We start from the raw sequence: 20,129 nt of genomic DNA on the forward strand, positions 1-20,129 counted from the left end.
ACAGGTGTCATGGACTTTTTGCTCCCCCAACTCCGTTTACATTCTGTAGGATCATAAAGGAAGGCTGTGCCCTTTAGAAAAAGGGGAGAGGAAATGCTGGGTAAGGTGGTAGTGTCCATCAACTAATACCATGCTCTCTCTTCTTGAGAATACTGCACGTGTGATGAACCCCTCAAATAAAGCTGTGGAGTTGAAGAACAGGCTCCACAGTCATTTTCTTGCTCCTTACTTGCAGTCTCCTTCCTCACTCAGCTCTGATTACAGGAGCCAAACACAAACTCATTCTTGTTAAAACAGCCTAAAATTCTCAGCTGCAGCTCAGCAACTAACAGGCAGGAAGAGGTCACTGGTGGCCTGGTAGGAAATAGATAGCTCATGATGAATGAATTGGTACTGCCTGCCATTTTTATTTGCCACCACTTTAATCAATAAGGGAAAAGGTGAATTGCTATTGATCTCTTCAATACCTCTCAACAAAACTGTACAAATTACAGAAACACAAGGGGGAGGGTGAAAAGCATCAGAGAGGAAGGACAGATGAAAGAAGTCTAGGCAGGGTGAGAATGCTGCATCTTCCCAGTAGTCTCCTTGTCACTGGATGTTAGCCATGGTTGGGTGTATATGTGAATGTTTCACAAAAAGCCCTTCCTCACACCTTGAAGAGCTGGCCACGGAGAGCAGTTTCAGGGCCTCCCTCTCTACTTCATGTGGTTGCTATGCCTCATCAGGGCAACAGGGCAAGTGAAACCATATGGCTTCCCTTGATGCAAGGCTAGAAGTCTGCATGTTGAGAGGTGCTACAGGTCCCAGGGCCTCAAAAATTTTAAAGTTGTCATTTTTGAGTGGTGTCTAGCTGGGCTATCTCTCAACAACTAATATAATTCTGGGTGGGAAAACAAGAATCAAAAGCTTTGAGGGCAAACTCCAGCTTTGTCATACTGACCCCCAGCCCTGGGTTAATAGCCAAAAGAAGCCAGACAAAGCTGATAAAGTAGAACTGTCTTGCAACATACTTGGATAATAACAAAGACCATGGCTCCAGGAGTTCAAGCCTATCCTTTGAAACATTTTGGGCTGAAAGATACATCATAAAGATCAGAGGCTGGGGCTAAAACGTGAGAATTTTGATCTGAATCCCAGGACAATGACCATGCACAGACACGCAAGATGACATACTGTATGTAAATACGGTTTTACCCAGAGAATCAGGAAGCAGTACACACTGTTATGACAGACAGGCATAAACAACTAGTAACAGAAAGATATACATTTAGTGTCGGATTGTCAGGGCTTAGTCCAACCAGCTGGCTATAGGAAAGACTTGTGAGAATCCTTCAGTGCTCTGGGACAGCTTCTGTTTAAGATATAATGCTTATCAGAACCAAAGTCACGTCAAGAAAAGGGCAACGTAACAGACATTTTATGCCAGGGAGAAAAGTGAAAACTGACTAGAGCTAAGCCCATGAGGTAAAAAATGGTCAGATCTCAGAATCTGTCTTCTGTTTTATCAACCGGGTCTAATTATTCAGATGCAGGTGAGAAGAAAAAAAGCAACCACAGGTCGCTTTCCAGGTCACACAGTGGCCTCAGCTTGTATGTGGTGATTCGCCTTCTACCTAGGTGGGAAGAACTAGGGCTCCTTGGATCCTATGCACCATGCCTTAGTAATCACCTTTCAGCTCTCTCCAGGCAGAACAGGGCTGAATGCTCCCATTCTGCAGATGGTGAAACCAAGAAGGCTGTCACATATCAAATATGAAAGAGAAACCCAACCTTTAAAACCCATACGTGAAAAGAGTGCAAGCCCTTCAGGATGCTCTTGGCGCTCTTGTTTAAATGATTCTCCAGAGACAATGACTCAGGGTGTAATTGTGTAATTCTGAAATCAGTGAAAACCCAGTTTGCCAGTCCCCTCACCTTCCTCCCACAAATACCTGAAGGGCCAAAACATAGGGCAAAATAAAATGCAAGTTACAAAGCTGCTGATGTGGTTAGAGTGGAAGTGCTGATATTAGAAGGAAGTGGTTAAGTGTACCCTGGGTGTTTGGAAATGGCCACGTCTGCAGCCCTGTAAGCTGATGAAGGATGAGCTCCAGCTGTCTCTGCCAGGCAGACAGAGAGATTGGTCCTACACTCAGGAGGTGGGAGCATGGCAGTGAGAGGGCATGAAGATGAGAAACACTATTTAGCAAACACCAGTACCCTCCTACACGGAATCTTCCAATTACGAAAGTGACCCTATTCTAAAATTACCACGTGGCAAGTGGCCAGGCCAAAAATCCATATCCAATCAGTGGTAATGGACTATTTGTTGAATTTCCTCATATAGGGTTGCAGCACTGCTATAAAAATCTTGGGTCAGTAGTTTTAGATTTATTTAACCAGAGAGGTACCAGCATCCTAGCATTGCCAGCACCAGAGAAACCTGTGCAGGCTGCTGGTAGTGGTGGAGGGACCTGTTGGGTTTTACTTGCATAATCTTCCCCTTCTAGCTGTATGTTCAATGCCAAGACCCTCTTCTGGTACCATTTGATAGGAATTCACTGCATCGAGAGAAGGCAAAGAGGGAGGCATTACGCTAACCTGGAAAGAAAAATGGTAGAGTGAAGCTGTTTCCAATTCAACTTTTCACTACTGGCTCAATAGATAGCTTTTCTTCTTCCTGCAGTGACTGTCCCAAAAGATTCATCTTGGGTCCTTTTCTTGTCTCTTTCTATCCTGGTTAACACCTAGATCTTTCTTTAGAGCTCGTGCCTGGCACTCCACTATTCTCCAATCCTCAAATTTAATACAGATCAAAGATAAACCTATGACAATCTTAGACTGCTGTGGCCAGCCTAAGGTGGCATGGGGCCAAAAAAGAGCAAATGCTATTCCAGAGGATAAGGAAGCCTGGGCCAGTTAGGACCTAGATAGGTCATCCCTATATCTGTGATTCTCAAGTCACAGGGACACCAAGAAATAAGCAAGGTCAGAAGTCCTGTGTAAATGGAAAGAAAGCATGGAGAACCCTGAGGATTGGCAGATCATCCTCCAAATATTCATATGGCAGTTCGACTGAATGGCAAATATACCCAAGCCATTATTTCTTAGATGTCTATGAAGAATCTGTAGAATCTTGGCTCTTGGTGAGGGTTGGCCTTACCTCTCCAAAGTCTAGAAGAGGCTCTATGCACAGGTTAGGACTCTGTGGCCATTACCTTCCAGATCTTCACTTTTCCACTGAATGTGACACTGCCTAGAAAGATGAGATTCTAACATGTAGGACCATGTGGAAGCAGAGGCAAAAAGACCCTGTTTCTGGGACGCTTGGGTGGTTCAGCGGTTTGGCGCCTGCCTTCTGCTCAGGGCGTAGTCCCGGAATCGAGTCCCCGCATCAGGCTCTCTGCATGGAACCTGCTTCTCCCTCTGCCTATGTCTCTGCCTCTCACTCTCTCTGTGTCTCTCATGAATAAATAAACAATCTTAAAAAAAGACCCTGTTTCTTCAGAGAAAAGGGACTGGATAAGCCCTGATGGTATTTAGACTGCCCTCTGAGAACTTAAACCAAGGATGGCAAATAGGTATCAAAGTGCCAAATTCACTCAACTGGTAGAAGCTCCTAGGAGTCCTGTTTTAAGAAGATTCTGAGCCCTAAGCCAAAACAGTGCTGTGACTGTAAACATGTGCCATGGGTGCTAGATGGGGGGAGCATACATATTTGCCATCACTGGCTTAGACAGGACTGGTGTGTGAAGAGCATTGGTGAGGACTAACCATTGTTCTTTGTTGATTCTAATATGAATACTGCTTCCAACACATAGGCTGATGACCAGCCTACCTCCCTACTTGGTATCACAGTTTGTCCGTACTAAGGTTCTAGTCCTAGATTTTAGCTAACGTCTGAGGGAAGAATTTTCATTCAAAATAAAAATAATGACACAAGCTGTTGTTTGCTGAGTGTTTACTATTTAACAGGGCACCACTGCTGGGAATTTTACATATATACATGATTTCCACAATAACCCTAGAGAGAAGGTACCCTTTGCTGCAGGTGAAGGAGTTAGATTTAGCAGGACTGCTGCCCTGTGCAACTCTAGGAGCACCATTCTATTGAATTTCATTATGCACTGAGACGGTCCTGGATTTAGAAAGATTAAGGATCATGTCCAAGGTCATTCAGTGAATGGTGAAGCCAGAACAAGAACATAGGTCTGACTCTGAACACATTACTAATGGAGTTTTTAAGTGACCAAGAAGGTAAAAAACGTCCCTAAATGTTTGAGATATTGGTCTAAGGATGAACTTATCCTTCCTGAATAAGTGACACATGTTGTTTAGACCCGGTTAGGGTATCTGATGTTAATTCTCAAGCCTGCTCATAATCTTATTTCATGCACCACAGCATTTCATAACAGACCATTGGTCACTTTCATTTTCAAAATCCATTTAAGTTCAGCTGACCAGAAACTGTCACAGGTGGAGTGGCAAGTGGGAAGTTCATCAATAAAGCCAGATTTGGAACACAGAGAATCTTGTCTAGTCGTTGGCAACAGACACAGGGAGTGAGCATGCTAATGGCAAGAAGAGGGCAGGGTTAAGGTTGGCTCATGCTCTAGAACAGTCACTATTATGTCCTTGGAGGAGTCACACGTGAAACACCAGAATGTTAGTATTACCTGAAGAGCAAATTAAATGTACAATCTTTATTCCTTGCTGGCAGCTCTGGCAGCCCTGCTATTATATATTAAGGGCTTCGTTCTAAAAAGATATCTGTTGAATTATGTAATTCCAAGGAGAAGATATGAACATTCAGGCAGTGGGTGTGTCTGGTAATGGTTAGGACAAACTGAAGAGTGAGATATGATGCCTAAAGACCCCCAAACGTGACAGCATGAAAGCTCACACTCCATTTTACATGGGTGCTGCCAATGTCTTGGGGTCCTGTGTGAAGCTCTTCTGGAAACAAGAGAATGGGGCAAGTCTGCATGAGGTCATCTTTAGTATGTAAAGTAAGTATGATCTGCTAGTCAGAAGATATGAAATAAAGAACTGTTTTCCAAATGAGGCTCCCAGAAGGAAATGGACAGACTTCACAAATAAGGGACTTCATTTGAAAAAAATCTGGAGCTGCTTTTCTCTTCTATTCTATTCTGGATATTAGCTTCTTTTTTCCCCATTTTTCTTTTTTAAAGAGAATCCTTACCAAAGCTCAAGAAGCAGTGAATATTCAGGATGACTGAAGAGATAGGAAAAACCAGGCATTATTACTAGTGGCACCTGATTAAAACTAAATCAAATAAGTGGGGGCAGCCCCGGTGGCTTAGCGGTTTAGCACGCCTTCAGCCCAGGGTGTAATCCTGGAGACCTGGGATCGAGTCCCATGTCAGGCTCCCTGCATGGAGCCTGCTTCTCCCTCTGCCTGTGTCTCTGCACCTCTCTCTCTCTGTCTCTAATAAACAAATAAGTAAATGGCACCCAGCTCTCCTAGCCCAATCCTAACCTAGGAGTTGTCCAGAAATTTCTTATTTCTTACCTCTTGATAGAATGTTTCCATTTGTTCTGGGTCACAGGCTCTACATAACTATACAGAAGGCAGACCAGGATGCACCTGGCAATAGCTGCTGTCCACAGGGATGGCTCATAAAGAACTCTAGGTCAGATGGGCAGACAGTACTGAATATCATAGGTGGCAGGAGTTCTGCTTAGCAAAGCTCTGTCCGAAGGATTTTCATGGTCATGTGTGTTTATAATGATAATCTTGTATGAACCAATAAATGCACTCTCCAATGGCAATCAGTGTCCACTATACTCATTTCCAGGCTTCAATTTAGATGAGGTTCAAAGTACGTACTGTGGACCATTCTAGCAGAAAGATGCAAGAGGAAGTAACGTTTGAGCCTTTTGCATCTTTACTCTAAGACTGATGTCGGTCAGAAGTAAAGATGGAGAGAGAAAAAAAAAAAATCAGTCCAGGGACCTGCCTCACCATTGCTAAGGACCTACTTATGGAGGAAACAACATCCGCGAGGTCTAAGGCCTATACTTTCTATTTCCTTCTACTGGTAGGAACAAATTGAACTGGCAGAGGAAACATTAGTGTCTCTGAAGGAAGAGTTCATAGTAGTAAGGACCAATTCCCCAGGGAAAGGAAGAATCCCTCTGCTGAAAAGGATTTTCTTCCTTGAGACAGGATTACATCCTTGAGACCTTCCTACATGTCCCCCAGGAGGCCAAATCCCTTGTGGCCATAAACCTTATTCTACCTTATTCTGTCCCCAGTCCCAACAGGCAGGCTGGGATGTGAACACTAGTCTCGAGAGGGCAGTGAGGCCTATCAAACTTTACCAGTCAGCCTGTATGACATAATTACAGGTAATAGGATCTTGGCCAAGCCAAAGAAAAATTAGGCCCAGGAGCTATTTCAGAAGAATGGATGCAATTCTATGCTTGACTGGCTATGAAAATTCCAAGCAGAAGAACAGGGAAACAGACAACAGCTTAAGCTGAGCCAGCAGCTTTGCAGAGAGGAATCCCACTGGAGCCAGCACACTATCGGCACCTATCAGCATATGCTGCTGAACTAGCTTAGGGAAGGCTACTGGTGACTGTCCACCCGGGGAGTTTAAAAGCTGACAGGGGAGACTTAGCAGCCAGGGGAAGGGAAAAACGGGGTGACCTGACAGTATCCTCCATTCTTCATTTTTACCTCACCTCTAAATGAAATGATGCCGTTTTCATTTAGGCGTTGGAATGGGAATTGAGGACCTTCCTTCTAGGGTTTTTAGAGATACTTGGCAAGAGCCAAGAGCCCAGAAAGGAAGGAGCTATAAGTAGGCCGGTAACAGCCTAGTTACCTGCCTAGTTCACATGGTGCTTACAGCCTATCACTGAACAAGAAATGGTTGACTTGAACTTCAAAATAAACCCTTTGATCCACAAAAGCAGAGGACAGGAAATACACCATGGGATGAAAGAGAGGAGGAGCATACTAGGAGAATGATGAAGGGATACTAATGATTTCTATTTGAATACTAGAAGTTTTTCAAAAACACACATCATGATCTCATTACCTTTAAGTATCTTGGTTGGTGAGCTGGGGAGACCCAGGGATGTCAGAGTCCCAGAGTGATAGCAGAGTCAGGTCTTGATAATGTACTTTTTCAATGAGAAGCACCTGAGTTAGCAGCTGTGTGTCTGGCTTCAATACTCCAGTCTTCCTCCCTGACCCACAAATGCTGAGCTTAGAGAGCCTTCCCAAAGTACTACAAGGAACAACAAAAGAACAGGCCTTCTTCCCAATCTCTAGAGTTAGTCACAGGGAACCAAGTAGTAGATTTAATGAATGTCAATCTATTAATTATCTCTCAGACACTAGGCGAAGTACAAAGAACACAAGGACAAGAGCATGCATGGATCCTGTCCTTGAGAAGCTTATGATCTAGGCGGGAGGCTGACCCACAGATCCCTTCAATGATATTGGTCAGTGCATGACAGATGTGTGCACAGGACACTACAGGGACCAAAGGAAGGGCATCTTTCCCAGTCCGGGTGATCAAAAAAAACCTTCTCAGAAAGGAGTTGTATCTTAAAAGGACAGATAGGAATAAGAAAGCAAAGAGAAAGTGGTTGATATACTGGGTGGGGAGCCTGGGTTGACCTAAAGAATGAGGTGAAATGGAATGGTAAAAATGGGGAACTGGGAGTATAATAAGGTGAGTGAAATGAGTAATGGTGAAATATGAAGCTGGAGAAGTAATCAAGGATATATGTAAACTAAGGAAAGCAGACTTTATCCCAGGGACAATGGGGAGTAATATATATAGTTTATTTATTCATGACAGAGAAAGAATGGGGGGGGGTGCGGCCAGAGACACAGGAAGAGGGGGAAGATGGAGAAGCAAGCTCCTCACAAGGAGGCTGATGTGGGACTCGACTCTGGAACCCGGGATCATGCCCTCAGCTGAAGGCAAATGCTTAACTGCTGAGCCACCCAGGTGTCCCAGGAGTTATATACTTCTAAATGATTAACTTACTAGATACATCTTTTAAAAAATATTAGAAATAGGAATATGGATATATATATCAAGCTGAAATGGAGCAAGGTAGGTCAGAGAAGAATCATGAGAAAAAAAAAAGAAAAAAAGCCCACAAAAGTCAAACAACAGATAAAGCAGGTATCAGACAATTGAGAGGTGTAAAAGCTGACAAGAGAATAAATATTTTGGGAAGGTGTGGCCATAGTAAATCCCTCAGCTCCCTCAAGTCTTATGAGCATCCAGAATCACACTCAGTGGTTCCTTACTGGAGATGAACTCTCAGTTTATTTGCTGGACTTTTAGGGAAGTCCTCTACAAATTAATTAGGTCCTGATATTTGAGGGTTGAGAAAGGGTATGTACTGTTAAAAGAATGACCACATTCTAATAGAAAAATTGGCAAAATTTAGGGAAGAAAAAGCACCTGATTTGGAATGCATTTGGGTTTGGTATTTGTGCTGCAACAAACTCTGAATAGAGGCAGGTCACCATCCATCTCAGTTTCCTGAACTGTGAAACTGGGATATTTCCTGTGTAGGTTTACTTTGAGATTAAAATGAAATATTGTATATGAAAGCACTTTTACAGTAGAAAATACTGTATAAATGGAAAGTGTGATCATTATTAAGACAGGAGGTCCTTACCCGAGCTCCCTTCAAACAAAATAGCCTTTAATGGAAAACTAACTGAAAGACCACTGGGAGGGGCTGAACCATCAAGAGTGTGTGGGGAGGTAAGAGAAAAGCCTTAGCCTCCAAAAGCCCTCAACACCTCATGAAGTAGGAAAGTGGCTGAGAAAGGTGACCTTACTGCATTCCCTTTTACCTGGGCAGTGGCAGAGATGTAGAATAGGGTGTTCTTTGGAAATAAGGGAAATGTTGGTAGAGAGCTGGCTTGCCTTCCCAGCAGGTTATTATTTATGGCTCAGTGAGGGTTACAGAACCAAGGGAGATTCTAAGAGCAGTGATCACTGGCTTTATGGGCACTAGATTTCCTTTACCTTTCTGGGTTTCCCCGTGGCTTGAAATATCCTTATTGCTTTGATCCAGAGATCTAACTATGCTACTGTCCCTCCTCCCATATGTCTCCTGGACAAGGAAGGGACCTGCGTGGATAGCTGGGAACAGCAAGGGTGAGAGCATATACCACAGCACTATGGGGAAACGGGGGGCAACAGTTTCAATGGTAAACTTCTTAGACTGTTTATTATCTTTTTCAGACATGATGCAGCACACTTGGTGCTAAAAAAAAAAAAAACCCAAAAACCCCAAGAAACCATCTCTTTTATGCTAAGGTTTCTCTTCCAAACATCTCTCCATAAATACACACCAATATTCATTGCCAAGTCCATAGTCCTCTGAAACGTAAAGACATGTTCTTCAGACACCAAGAGTTGCTTGTGATCTTTTGTGCATCTTTGTTTTTTTAAAAAAGCAGGGGGTAGTGGGAGAGAGGGGATCCAGATTATGCCCTGGCCATGGCAGCCTGCAGAAGGAGCTCCCTTGGGGGGGGGGAGGGGTGGGCAGGCGGGCAGCCTCCCTTTTGATGCCAGCAGGGAAAAGGGAAATAGGTCAGGGCAGTAGTCAGAGTTTTCAGCTCAGGCTGCCCAGCATGAGGATATTTTCCAGGCAGCAGCAAAGGGTAATTTCTGAGATCTCAAGAGGACAATGGGGTCATTGACAAAGGTCTTAGAAATGATCACCAAACCTCCAAACATCCCACCTCCTGCCCTGGGGAAATGTTTACCTCTCATAGCCTGGAACTGTGAAGAGGGTTAATTGTGACACTGATCTCTACTAATACCTTAGAGCCCCTTCTCTAAGAGTGCAGGATTTCCTGACAGCAACCAGAGTGCTGTATAGGCAGCAGCTGGTCAGTGAGTGAGTGCTGGCTAGCTGGCCTTCTGGCAAGGTGTGAAGATCCCAGATGACTGCTTTATTCATAGGAAGGCCCTTAAAAGGAAGAAGATGGCTTTGGATTGCCAGATTAATACTTTAGACAGGAATACCAAGTTAGGAAAGAATCATCCAGAGCCACACGATAACTGTAGTACAAAAACTGAGAGTTTGCACATTTAAGCCAGTTATCTACCCATTAGCAAATGTTATCTCTTGCCACTACTTCTGGGAAGATGCTAGCAAAGGGCACAGTTCCCCAACTGGGAAGCTACACCAGATCTTCCTGTTCTTGGCAGTGCAGCAGAGAACTGCCTGAAAGAGGCAGCTGTATTGGGGGAGGAGGGCCCACAAGGGGGGATTGCAAGTTCATGCCATCCAGGGGGACACAGAACTCATATAGCTCACAGTCACAGCTACAGCAATGGACACAATGATCTCACTCTGCGTGGCCCAGAAGTAGCCCAGCCTCAAAGGCAGGGGCATAAGAGCAAATTGTCATTTTCAGGGCTACAAGCTATTTAAACCAACCCACTCAGCATATACCTACTGTATAGCAAGGGTCAGCAAACTTCTTGTGATAAAAAGACAGATAAGTAGGTATTTTAGGTTTTGCCAGCCTTACAGCCTGTCGTAACCATTTAACTCTGCTGTTAGAATATAAAGGCAGCCATACCCGTAGTTCATAAAACAATTAGTATGGCAGTATTTCTTTCTTTTTCTGTTTTTTTTCTTTAGTATGGCAGTGTTTCAACAAAACTTTATTCACAAACACTGGCAGTGGGCCATATCTGCCCACCCCTGTTACATACTGAGTCAGGGTGGGAACAACTGCTGAGCTAATTGGATTTCCTTCGAGTAAAAAAATAAGTATAAAGTCCTTTCAGAGTTCCTTGGCTGCTTTGGCCAAGGCTACAAAGAGTCAGGTAACAAGCTGGTGTCTAAATTGCTCTTTCTCTTGCCCTGGAGCAAGAATGCCAGAATACTCAAACTCCTGATGTGGAATAGTCCTCTGAGACCCCTAGTTCAGGGAAAGCAACAAAAGACAACTGGGGTGCCTGGGTGGCTTAGCTGGTTAAGCGTCTGCCTTCAGCTCAGGTCATGATCCCAGTCAGGGTTCTGGGATGGAGCCCTATCTCAGCAGGGGAGTCTGCTTCTCCCCTCCTCCCACCTGTGTGCGAGGTCGCATGCACATGCGCTCTCTCAAATAAATAAATAAATAAATAAATAAATAAATAAATAAATAAATAAATAAATTCTTAAAAAAAAAAAAAGACAATGGGAACCAATGGCTAAGAAGGACCACATAGAAAACTGGAGAAAGAAGAAATACAATGATACATGAAAGGTGACAGGAAAATGGAGCTGAGTGGTGGCCAGGAATGTCAGTAGTTCCATGCTAGTGTGCTAGTGTCACTGTAAAACACATTTAAGGAAAGGAGGGCTATTATGTCTCTGGTATTAGGGACCATCTGAAATGTCAACAAGAGACTTGTGTGATACTCTGGCAGGCTCTACATGAGGCTATGGGATGGAAAGACTATGACTTACAACTCTTTACTCAAAACAGAGAAAGACATAGGCAGCAATTTCTCCTCTGGCTACTCAAAGCCAGACAATGCAATTCATAAACAGGGAGTCAGGCATCTGTACCCCGGCTGTCTGTCTGCTCCCTAGCAGGGGGGCTAACCTGGGGGCAGTGTCATTATAGTCTCCCCCCCACTCCACATCCTCTTCCAGTCAGTTTACTGGTTCATACATGTGAGTAACTTGATGGAAACACCACTGTGGGATCACACAGGGGGCCCAGGACATGCTGTGAAATCAAGAAATCTGTGTACTTCTCTCCTATATGATACTGTAAGTTTCTAGTGACTGGGGAAAGTGGATAGAGGGTAGAGAAATCCTGGTCAAAAATAATATAATAAAAGAAAAATTTAAAGGGGAGGGATGGGGGTCAAGGACAATCACATCATCATCATACCTGAATACTTTAGCTAAATCTGATTATCAAGGGAATAGGCACAAGATACAAAAAACCTGTTCAACAGGGGCCATGAAAGCAACAGTTCCGCTCTAGAAGAACACCAGAGTGGGGCACAATGGAGGCGGCCCTGAAGGTAAGAGCTACTGGGTGAGAGGTTGTGAATCCACACTCAGACATCCAATTACACAGTAGTTTCTCCTAAGGGTGGGAGGGATCTCTGCACCCGGGAATGCCAAACCATAAGGCTGTTTTAGATCCTTGTGGGGTGAAAGGAAGAGAAAGAACGCCAAGAAAAATGTTCTCTAAGACAATGTACGGAATAAAAATACAGGTAAAAGTTAAGTGAATAAATCTAGAACAAAACAAAAAACGTTCTTCATTTGTACAGCATTCAGAAAACAGTTTTCATACATGATATGAAGGCAAATGCCCAGGAGAACAGGCTAGAAATGTCCTTTATTAAATAAACTTCCAAATTATCCTGAGTTTAGGCCATACTCCTTTTTCCTCTGGATAAAGACCTTCCAAAACAGGCCAGGAATGCCCGGGTGGATCAGTGGTGGAGCATCTGCCTTTGGCTCAGGGTGTGATCTTGGAGTCCCAAGATCAAGTCCCGAATCAGGCTTCCTGCATGGAGCCTGCTTCTCCCTCTGCCTGTGTCTTTGCATCTCTCTGTCTCTCTGTGTCTTTCATAAATAAATAAAGTCTTAAAAAAAAAAAACCAAAAACACAGTCAGGCCAAGTAATCATATAAGCAGCTAAGAAAAGGCAGAAAGTTTCTATATCAGGAGACCCCAACTTAGGGCTCTGCAAGATTGGGCCACTACAGCCAAGAATGCTAAATATCAATCTGGATTATACTAAGACCTACAAACTCATGCACATGTTAGGGGCATCAAAGAAGATAAGGAAAAATTTATCTTTTCCCACAATCAAATATCAGTAAACATACAGATAAAGTAAGGTCACAGTAACTAAGAGAGTAAAAGAACTTTGGGCCACTCACTCTGTTTAGTGGTCAGTGTTCTCTCTGACCCCCTTGTGCTGTTGGATATCATCAGTGGGCCAGAAACACGAGCAGGTAGAAAAGTGGCTGGGGAAATGAGAGTTGAAAAAGAAAGGGAAAGAAACTTCAGGAGACTACACGAGGGGAAAGGTGGTGGTGAGAAAAGGGAGGACAACACAGAAGTGGGGAGGGGCAGGAAGTGATGAGAATGTTGCTACTGCAGGTCTCACGGGATCCAAGGAGGGCCTTTCCTCCCTCCATCCAAAGTACAACCACCAAAAGAACATCTGTTGCTGCTACCTCTGTGATGTCTTTAAGTCCCAGACCTTGTGTGGACTTACCTGCTTTTTCCAACACAGAACTGCTCTGTAGTTCGTTATCCAAAGGCCCACATGAAGGAAATTCTAAAATATCTGTCCCTTCTACCTCATTACCATGCCCCAAATCGCAACAGCTACTGAGATAACTGGAGTGTTTGGATTCTTAAAATACTTCTATAGCAGGGGCCTATCTTCAATTGATAAAAATTCAAGCTACGTTGCACAGTTACATAGGGGAGGGATAAGGCACTTTGCATGCCAATATGAGGATTTCTTCTTCACAAACATGAATGAATGCATCTTATCAAAACCAAAATAGGGGTCAAGGTGAGACTGAAGAGACAGCTGAGGGGGTAAGCACTCCATTGTACAGATGGCCAACAGAGCTGGCGCAATGCCCAGGAAGCTGCAGTTTGTTTTTGGGAACTGGAACTCATAGCTCTTGAATTAAGAAACTCAGGATTTCTTTTGCCATACCACTTTTCATGAAATGGGAAGGTAAGTGCTAAAGAAATCTTAAAGAGGTGGCAACCAAAAGCAAATAGTACTGCTCACCCAGAAGTCAAAGAGGTGGTTTTCTACAGGCCAGGGCAGTCCAATGCAGTATCTTGGGCTAGTGTGTTCTCTTGTGCCCCTAGTACCCAATATATTCACTGGTGATTCAAATCAAAATGAGCGATGCTGAAGCTTATGAACCCCCCAAAGCCCTCATGTCTGATTGCAAGGATCTACAAAGACCCATGGAGCGAGCTAACCTCCTGGACTCTATAATCTTTTAGTTCTGTGCATATTATGATATTGCATGAAAGCTGAAGGGACCCTATGGGTTTGATGGTAAAAGAAATGAGGACAAAGGCAGATCTAAAATCCTCAGTCTGAGCCTAGCACACACTCCCCCACTGTTCTTTTCTTGTGCCCACCTAGCAGGATGAATGACTGGAATACTCCTGGAAAGAAGATGGATCAGTTGACTAGGACTCGATAAAAAATTAGCAGGTAGATGGACACCACAGCAGCTAAGAATCCTGACTCCTGCCTGCAAGAGCCAGCCCAACAGGCAGAAACAGAAATACAATTAAATTAAGTCAGAAAACCCGCTACAGAAAATGCAATTACTCAAAGATACAAATAAATGTTCAAAGAAAATTGGCCTCTGACAGGGTTAGTCAAGCTTCTAAATCCAGCTGGAGGCAGGCAGCTCGGGCTAATTCACCAAGAAAGAGAACTGCAAAGCTGTAAGCCCTCTCTGCGTTAGGACGCTGGCTAGGCGGGCTTGGTGTACACCACGTATCCTGGGTTGCCAATGGTGAGGGGCGACTTAGGGGTGGCTGGTCAATGATGCAGGGCTCAAGGAAGCAGGATGAGGGCAGACACACAACAGATGGTGGATGTGGAAGGCTGAGCACTGGAAAAAGTGACACACTCATCCCTGACGTGGCAGAAAAACATTAGACCAAGGGAGCCCCATTTTCTCACCCCCCTCCAGACAAGAAGCAATTGTAAAATGTCCCACCTCTCGCTGCAGCACCAGCTCCTTGGTGAAAAGTGTTGCTTCCTCACTGAAAGGCTCTCCCTCCTGCACCAAGCCTGGGAGGTTTCGCGCTCCTCTGGGGCATTCGATGCCTGTGTCAGGAAAGAAGGAGAATTTGTGATGAAAAGGGGCCCAGTAGGCCTAATGCCCCTAACCTTTCCAATAAGGCAGGAGTCAGATCAGAATGCCATCACATCTGAGATAAGGGACCCCAGACGGAAAAACCAACACCACCAGGGCAGCAACAATGGAGAGGAACTCTCAGTGACAGCACCTGGAAATTATCATGACGACCAAGGGAGTTCCATATAAGGCATGCAGGAACACAGGACACCCAGATGCAGGATGCACCCCACCCCCATCTTGTCCTCCTTGCAGTCTCAGAGTCTGTCCTAATGATCACTTACATAAATGGTTCTCTCACCTAAATGATACTGCTATCCCCAGGCATTCTGCCTTCTGAGAGCCATTCCAGTGGACTCTTAGACGTCTTCTCTTTATGATCCGACTTAAACGGCCAATTCAAAGTGTTAACTCAGTGTCATTTTCCCTTCATAAGCTTCCCCCACCGTCCTCTGGCTATATTCTAGATAATAGTACCATCAGTTTTTCATTCAGAATGAGAAACAGAAAAGACAATACTGATCAAAGTACTAGGTGTCTGGAACCAGACAGACCTGGATTCACATTCTAATTCTGTCACTTATTTGCTTTGTGACCTTAGCCAAGTTACTGAACCACTCAAAGCCTCAGCTGACCTATTTGTAAAACTCGTCAAATAATATATCTACCTCACTGGGTTGCTGTGTGAACTAGGGGAGATTATGTATGTAAAATACACAGCAGACAGTAGCTTCGCATATGGAGAGGTATAATACATTTTAACTCTTATTGTTTTACCATTATGATTAATATTATTGCCTCATAATGCCTCAGTTGTCTTTCACTCCATACCTAGCCTATAAAGATCTCTGAGGATCCCGTTCTTCACACTTCTTTATATCTAGGACAGTCTTTTTTTTTTTTTAATTTATTTATTTGAGAGAGAGCACAAGTGGGGGTGTGGGAGAGGGAGAAGCAGGCTCATTTCCAGGACCCCAAGATCATGACCTGAGCCAAAGGCAGATGTTTAACCGAGCCACCCAGGTGCCCCTCCAAGGACAGCTTTTTATACAACACACATGCTTACTGCCCATCTCAGACTGCCTCTTCTTACTCTGAGTCAGCCATTCATTTTGCCGATGTATTTATCACTTACAGTGGTCACCAGTGACAGACCATGAAATATGTCATATTTTGACAACTGAGTTACTTATAAATATTTCAAAAAAAATTCATACTGTAGCTGTAATTTTAAAGCAAAAAGCTAAACTAGGCTAGAGACACAATAAAAGGAAAGGATCAAAATATGGGGGAGGATGCATTTAATGCCCAAGTCTCTGAAGCACCGCTGGTCTCTCTTGCTGCATAAGGCAGAATAGCGGGGTGTCTAGGCTACTACCAACACCTACCAGGGAGCCTTTGGGCGAAGAGGGGCAACCGTTGCTGGGAGAGAATATATATCTCTTATGGATGAAGCCAGGTGGCTGCTCATGTTTCTGGCCACAGCAAAGATTCAAGGTCATGAAGCTCAGAGGAAAGGGAATAGTTTATACCTTGAGTTTTCAGAAGCTCAAGAACAGAGCCTTTTCTCCGAGCCTCAAGGCTTCACAAAAGGAATACATCACATCAAACGAAACAGCAGAGTGGGAGAGCAGCAGGACAGCAGCTTGGGCTGGTGGCCAGGGCCATTCTCCCACCGATGCAAAGATGGGACAGCCACAGGCCCTGCCCAAGTGTCCCACGGGTAAGAAGATCACCAGGGCTGCCTCATTTTGGGTACTTCAATGCCAGGCTGCATGGGAGAAGTGGAACTTATTTTTGTAAAAGAAAGTAATAAACTCTGAGCCAAAGAGCTTGAGATTAACCTTGAAGGGAAAGATGGAGCTAGAGTAAAACTGAATGAAAGACAGCCCATAATCTCTACAACAACAGCCAAAAACACTTTTCATTTTATATCTGCAAACTAAGCAAAAACAAAATTGTCAGGAAAAAAATAAAAAATTCTATTGAACTTTTTGGCCACATACCACAAAGCATTGCTGCAAAACAAGAACAATGCTAAAGTAAGTTTCCAGTTTGTTTCCAACCCTTAGCAACCATCTGGGTGGGACCGAGCTGGGTGCTGCTGGTGGGGTGGTTGCAGACTGGGAGCCAGAACTGGGAGAAGGCTGGGACAACTGGGCAGCAGGAATTGGGGGAATGACTGCATAAAAAAAGGCAAAGAAGATTTCTGAGACTCTCTGGCTGAGTAGATGTACTCACTCTACTCTGCTGTCATGATCTTGGTACTCAGAAATCTCAAGAAATCTAGAGATCCCAGTAGCTCTCTCTCAATCCTGGGAGACTACAAAGTAATTACATTCAGAAAACAAGATGGCTCAACAAGCCCAGGGAATTAAACAAATCAACCTGAAATGAATTCAGAATGTCTTTCAGGAGAGAGACCGTTGGGCCTGAGGTGACTAAAACCCAACTGCTCCAAGTGGACTCAGAGACAAAGGAGGGCCTTTCTTATGCTGCTCCTCCACCTGCCAGCAGCTTCAGTTCTTCAAGTGGAGGGAGCAGAAGGAGGTGGTCTCCCTGGTTTTTTTTTTTTTTTTTTGAGTAGAAAAATGTAAAAACCTCACTGCACATTAATTCCTGTCAGACAAGGTGGGCAAGAGAAAGGAGAGGAAATAGAAAGTACTTGAGAACAGGAGCATCATCTCTGCTTTTCTCATTTACTACCTTTTCTTCTGGGCTGTCTCTTATAAAGTAACTCCTTCTCAGTCAGAAACTCAGTCAAAACTGTCACATCTCAGCTCAAGACAGACAGGAAGAAGTTGTATGCTAAAAACACATGCAATGGAAGTAGGAACCTGGGTATTAGTGCTAAGGGGTGCAAAATGAGTATTTATTGAGTACCCTTTACCTATAAATAGACATAAAGCCCAAGATCACAAAGCTACTAAGTGGCCTATCTGAACCCTAGATTGTCAGATGCTAAAGCCACTGAGAAAAAGTCCAGTTTTGGAGTTCAACAACACTGTAAATTAGAGGGCGTTATAAGCTATAATGGAGACTAGGTAGGAGTCCAGGGTCTGTGGTCCTCCATTTCTTGGTGAGCAGGGTTAGGGAGTCCAGGCACAGCTGGTGTTGGGACATAAAGTGGAGGGGTGCTTGGCCCTGGGGCCACCAAAGTAGCAGTTTCCGTGCTCAGGAGAAATTGCTAGACTGGGGAGAAGGGGCACTAGGAAGGATACTAAAACAGGGCCTGAGCAGGGAGAGGCAGAATGTACTTCTACAGATACAGAACTGTGTAGTTGAGCATTTAAGCTTTTAATTTTATTATGACCCATATATACATTTACATATAGGTATATACACTTACACAGTGAGGTTTCCACAAAACAATGGTTAGTCTCGACTACAAGTGATATGCTCTGTATCTCTTCTGTTCTATTTCACTAAAGAGAAAAAAAGATGCTTATGACACTGAATTAAGACTCCAGTGGGTCAAGGCCCTCAGCTTGACACTGGTGTAGACTAAAGTGTTAAGATAAAGGCCTGGGGGAGGGGGGGGAAATCCCTGGATGGCTCAGCGGTTTAGTGCCTGCCTTCGGCCTAGGGCATGGTCCTGGAGTCTCGGGATCCAGTCCCACATCAGCTCCCTGCATGCAGCCTGTTTCTCCCTCTGCCTGTGTCTCTGCCTCTCTCTCTCTCTCATGAATAAATGAATAAATAAAATCTTAAAAAAAAAAAGATAAAGGCCTGGGAGGGTACTGATGGCCCTCTTAGAGTTCAAAGGTTACACTGAGTGCTTATTTATCAGCTTCTGGACTTGCTTTTGTGTCCCAAGGGATCAAGGAACAGTGCAAGAAATAGGCTGTTCATAAGAGGGGAAAGCAAACAAATGTTAACTTCTAAAGCCAGAAGGACAGCTGTTGCTGCTAAACACCAGGTAAAGGAAGATACCAGGTGAAGGAAGTGCTCTGTTCAGCCCACCTTCCCCAAGAACCTGGCCAGTAAGTCAATGGGAGAGTAAGTCTATGCTGCACCTTTATTCAAACAAAGACTGCACTACTGGGCTGGTGTCCCTGGTGTGCTGCTTTGTTACCAACAGAAAGCAAGCAAGCAAGCAAGCAAGCAAGCAAACAGGTCAAAGGAAAGAAAATTGGGCTCTCAGAAAGCAAACCCCCAACTGTAGCTGTTGAGCTGTGCAGGCTGACACGCAGCAATGGGGAGCTCCTAAGACTGTAAATATGAGGTGAGATATCACTGGAGTTCCAGAAGCTCTCCCCAGCCAAGTGAGAAAGTGCCGGTAATTCTGGATGGTGTGCATTACCACTAATAGCTGTCTTTTCTGATGGTGCACTGGGGCAGTGCTGCCTGCTGATAAGAACATACCAACTCTGCTGTGATTCAAACAGCACAGGTGCAGGTTAACTGTCAAACTTACTCCTGACACAAGCCATTCAAAAAACAAACATTTTGCCTAAAACAAAACATCACCAAAAACTGCATTACAAAAATCCCAAACATTCTAAAACATTTTACTTCCCTATTATGGAGTGTGACAGAATGAAGACACCCTGTACCCTGTGGAGTTTTTCAGCTGATGTCCATGAAGGGCAGATTAAGACACACACCCTCTCTCTCCTAATCTATACATATGGTTCCTTGGCCTCTTTATTTTTTAAAGATTTTATTTATTTGGGGAGGGGGGAGAGAAGGGGCGGGCACAAGCAGGGCAGAAGAGGGGTAGAAGTGTCAGAGGCAGAGGGAGGCAGAGGGAGGCCAATGTGGGGCTTGATCCCAGGACCTGGGATCATGACCCGAGCCAAAGGAAGACACTTCACTGAGCCACCCAGGCGCCCCATCCTTGACCTCTTTAAAGCCCGAAAGACCCATCTGCCTATAGCTAAACACCCCCCCATTTTTAATATCTTTTTTTTTTTAATGCTTTCTGGGATATGATGATTGCCCAAGACTGCTTAAAATAAAAGAGGATATATCTGATTTTGTTTGGTTTAGAAAGATAAAATGTATACCCTAGCTATCAGCACATCATGATTCTGGTTTCTGTTCTGCCAATGATGAAGTATGAAACCTTTCTGGGCCTCGGTCTCTGTCTATAAAATAAAGGACCTCCAAAGCCTCCCCTGGTGATAAAATCCTACAATTTTGGTTATGCCCTTTTGAGATTCCTCACACGAGGCTTGACTCCTGGAGTTCAGGGTGCCCCCCTTTCAAATTAAAAATGCTGGGCTATAGAGCATTCTATTAAAAAGA

At 44.1% G+C, this 20,129-nt stretch overlaps 1 protein-coding gene across 1 annotated transcript in view; it reads right to left on the reverse strand.

The window, feature by feature from the left end:
* The window catches only part of SND1 (staphylococcal nuclease and tudor domain containing 1), a 418,777-nt gene that overhangs the window by 83,827 nt on the left and 314,821 nt on the right, over nucleotides 1-20,129 (reverse strand). Inside the window, exon 16 of the mRNA XM_055307416.1 lies at nucleotides 14,739-14,848. Coding sequence (XP_055163391.1) covers nucleotides 14,739-14,848 — 110 coding nt within the window. The remainder of the gene's footprint in view (nucleotides 1-14,738; nucleotides 14,849-20,129) is intronic.

Source organism: Nyctereutes procyonoides, unplaced genomic scaffold (genome assembly GCF_905146905.1).
Source record: "Nyctereutes procyonoides isolate TBG_1078 unplaced genomic scaffold, NYPRO_anot_genome, whole genome shotgun sequence".
NCBI lineage: Eukaryota > Metazoa > Chordata > Mammalia > Carnivora > Canidae > Nyctereutes > Nyctereutes procyonoides.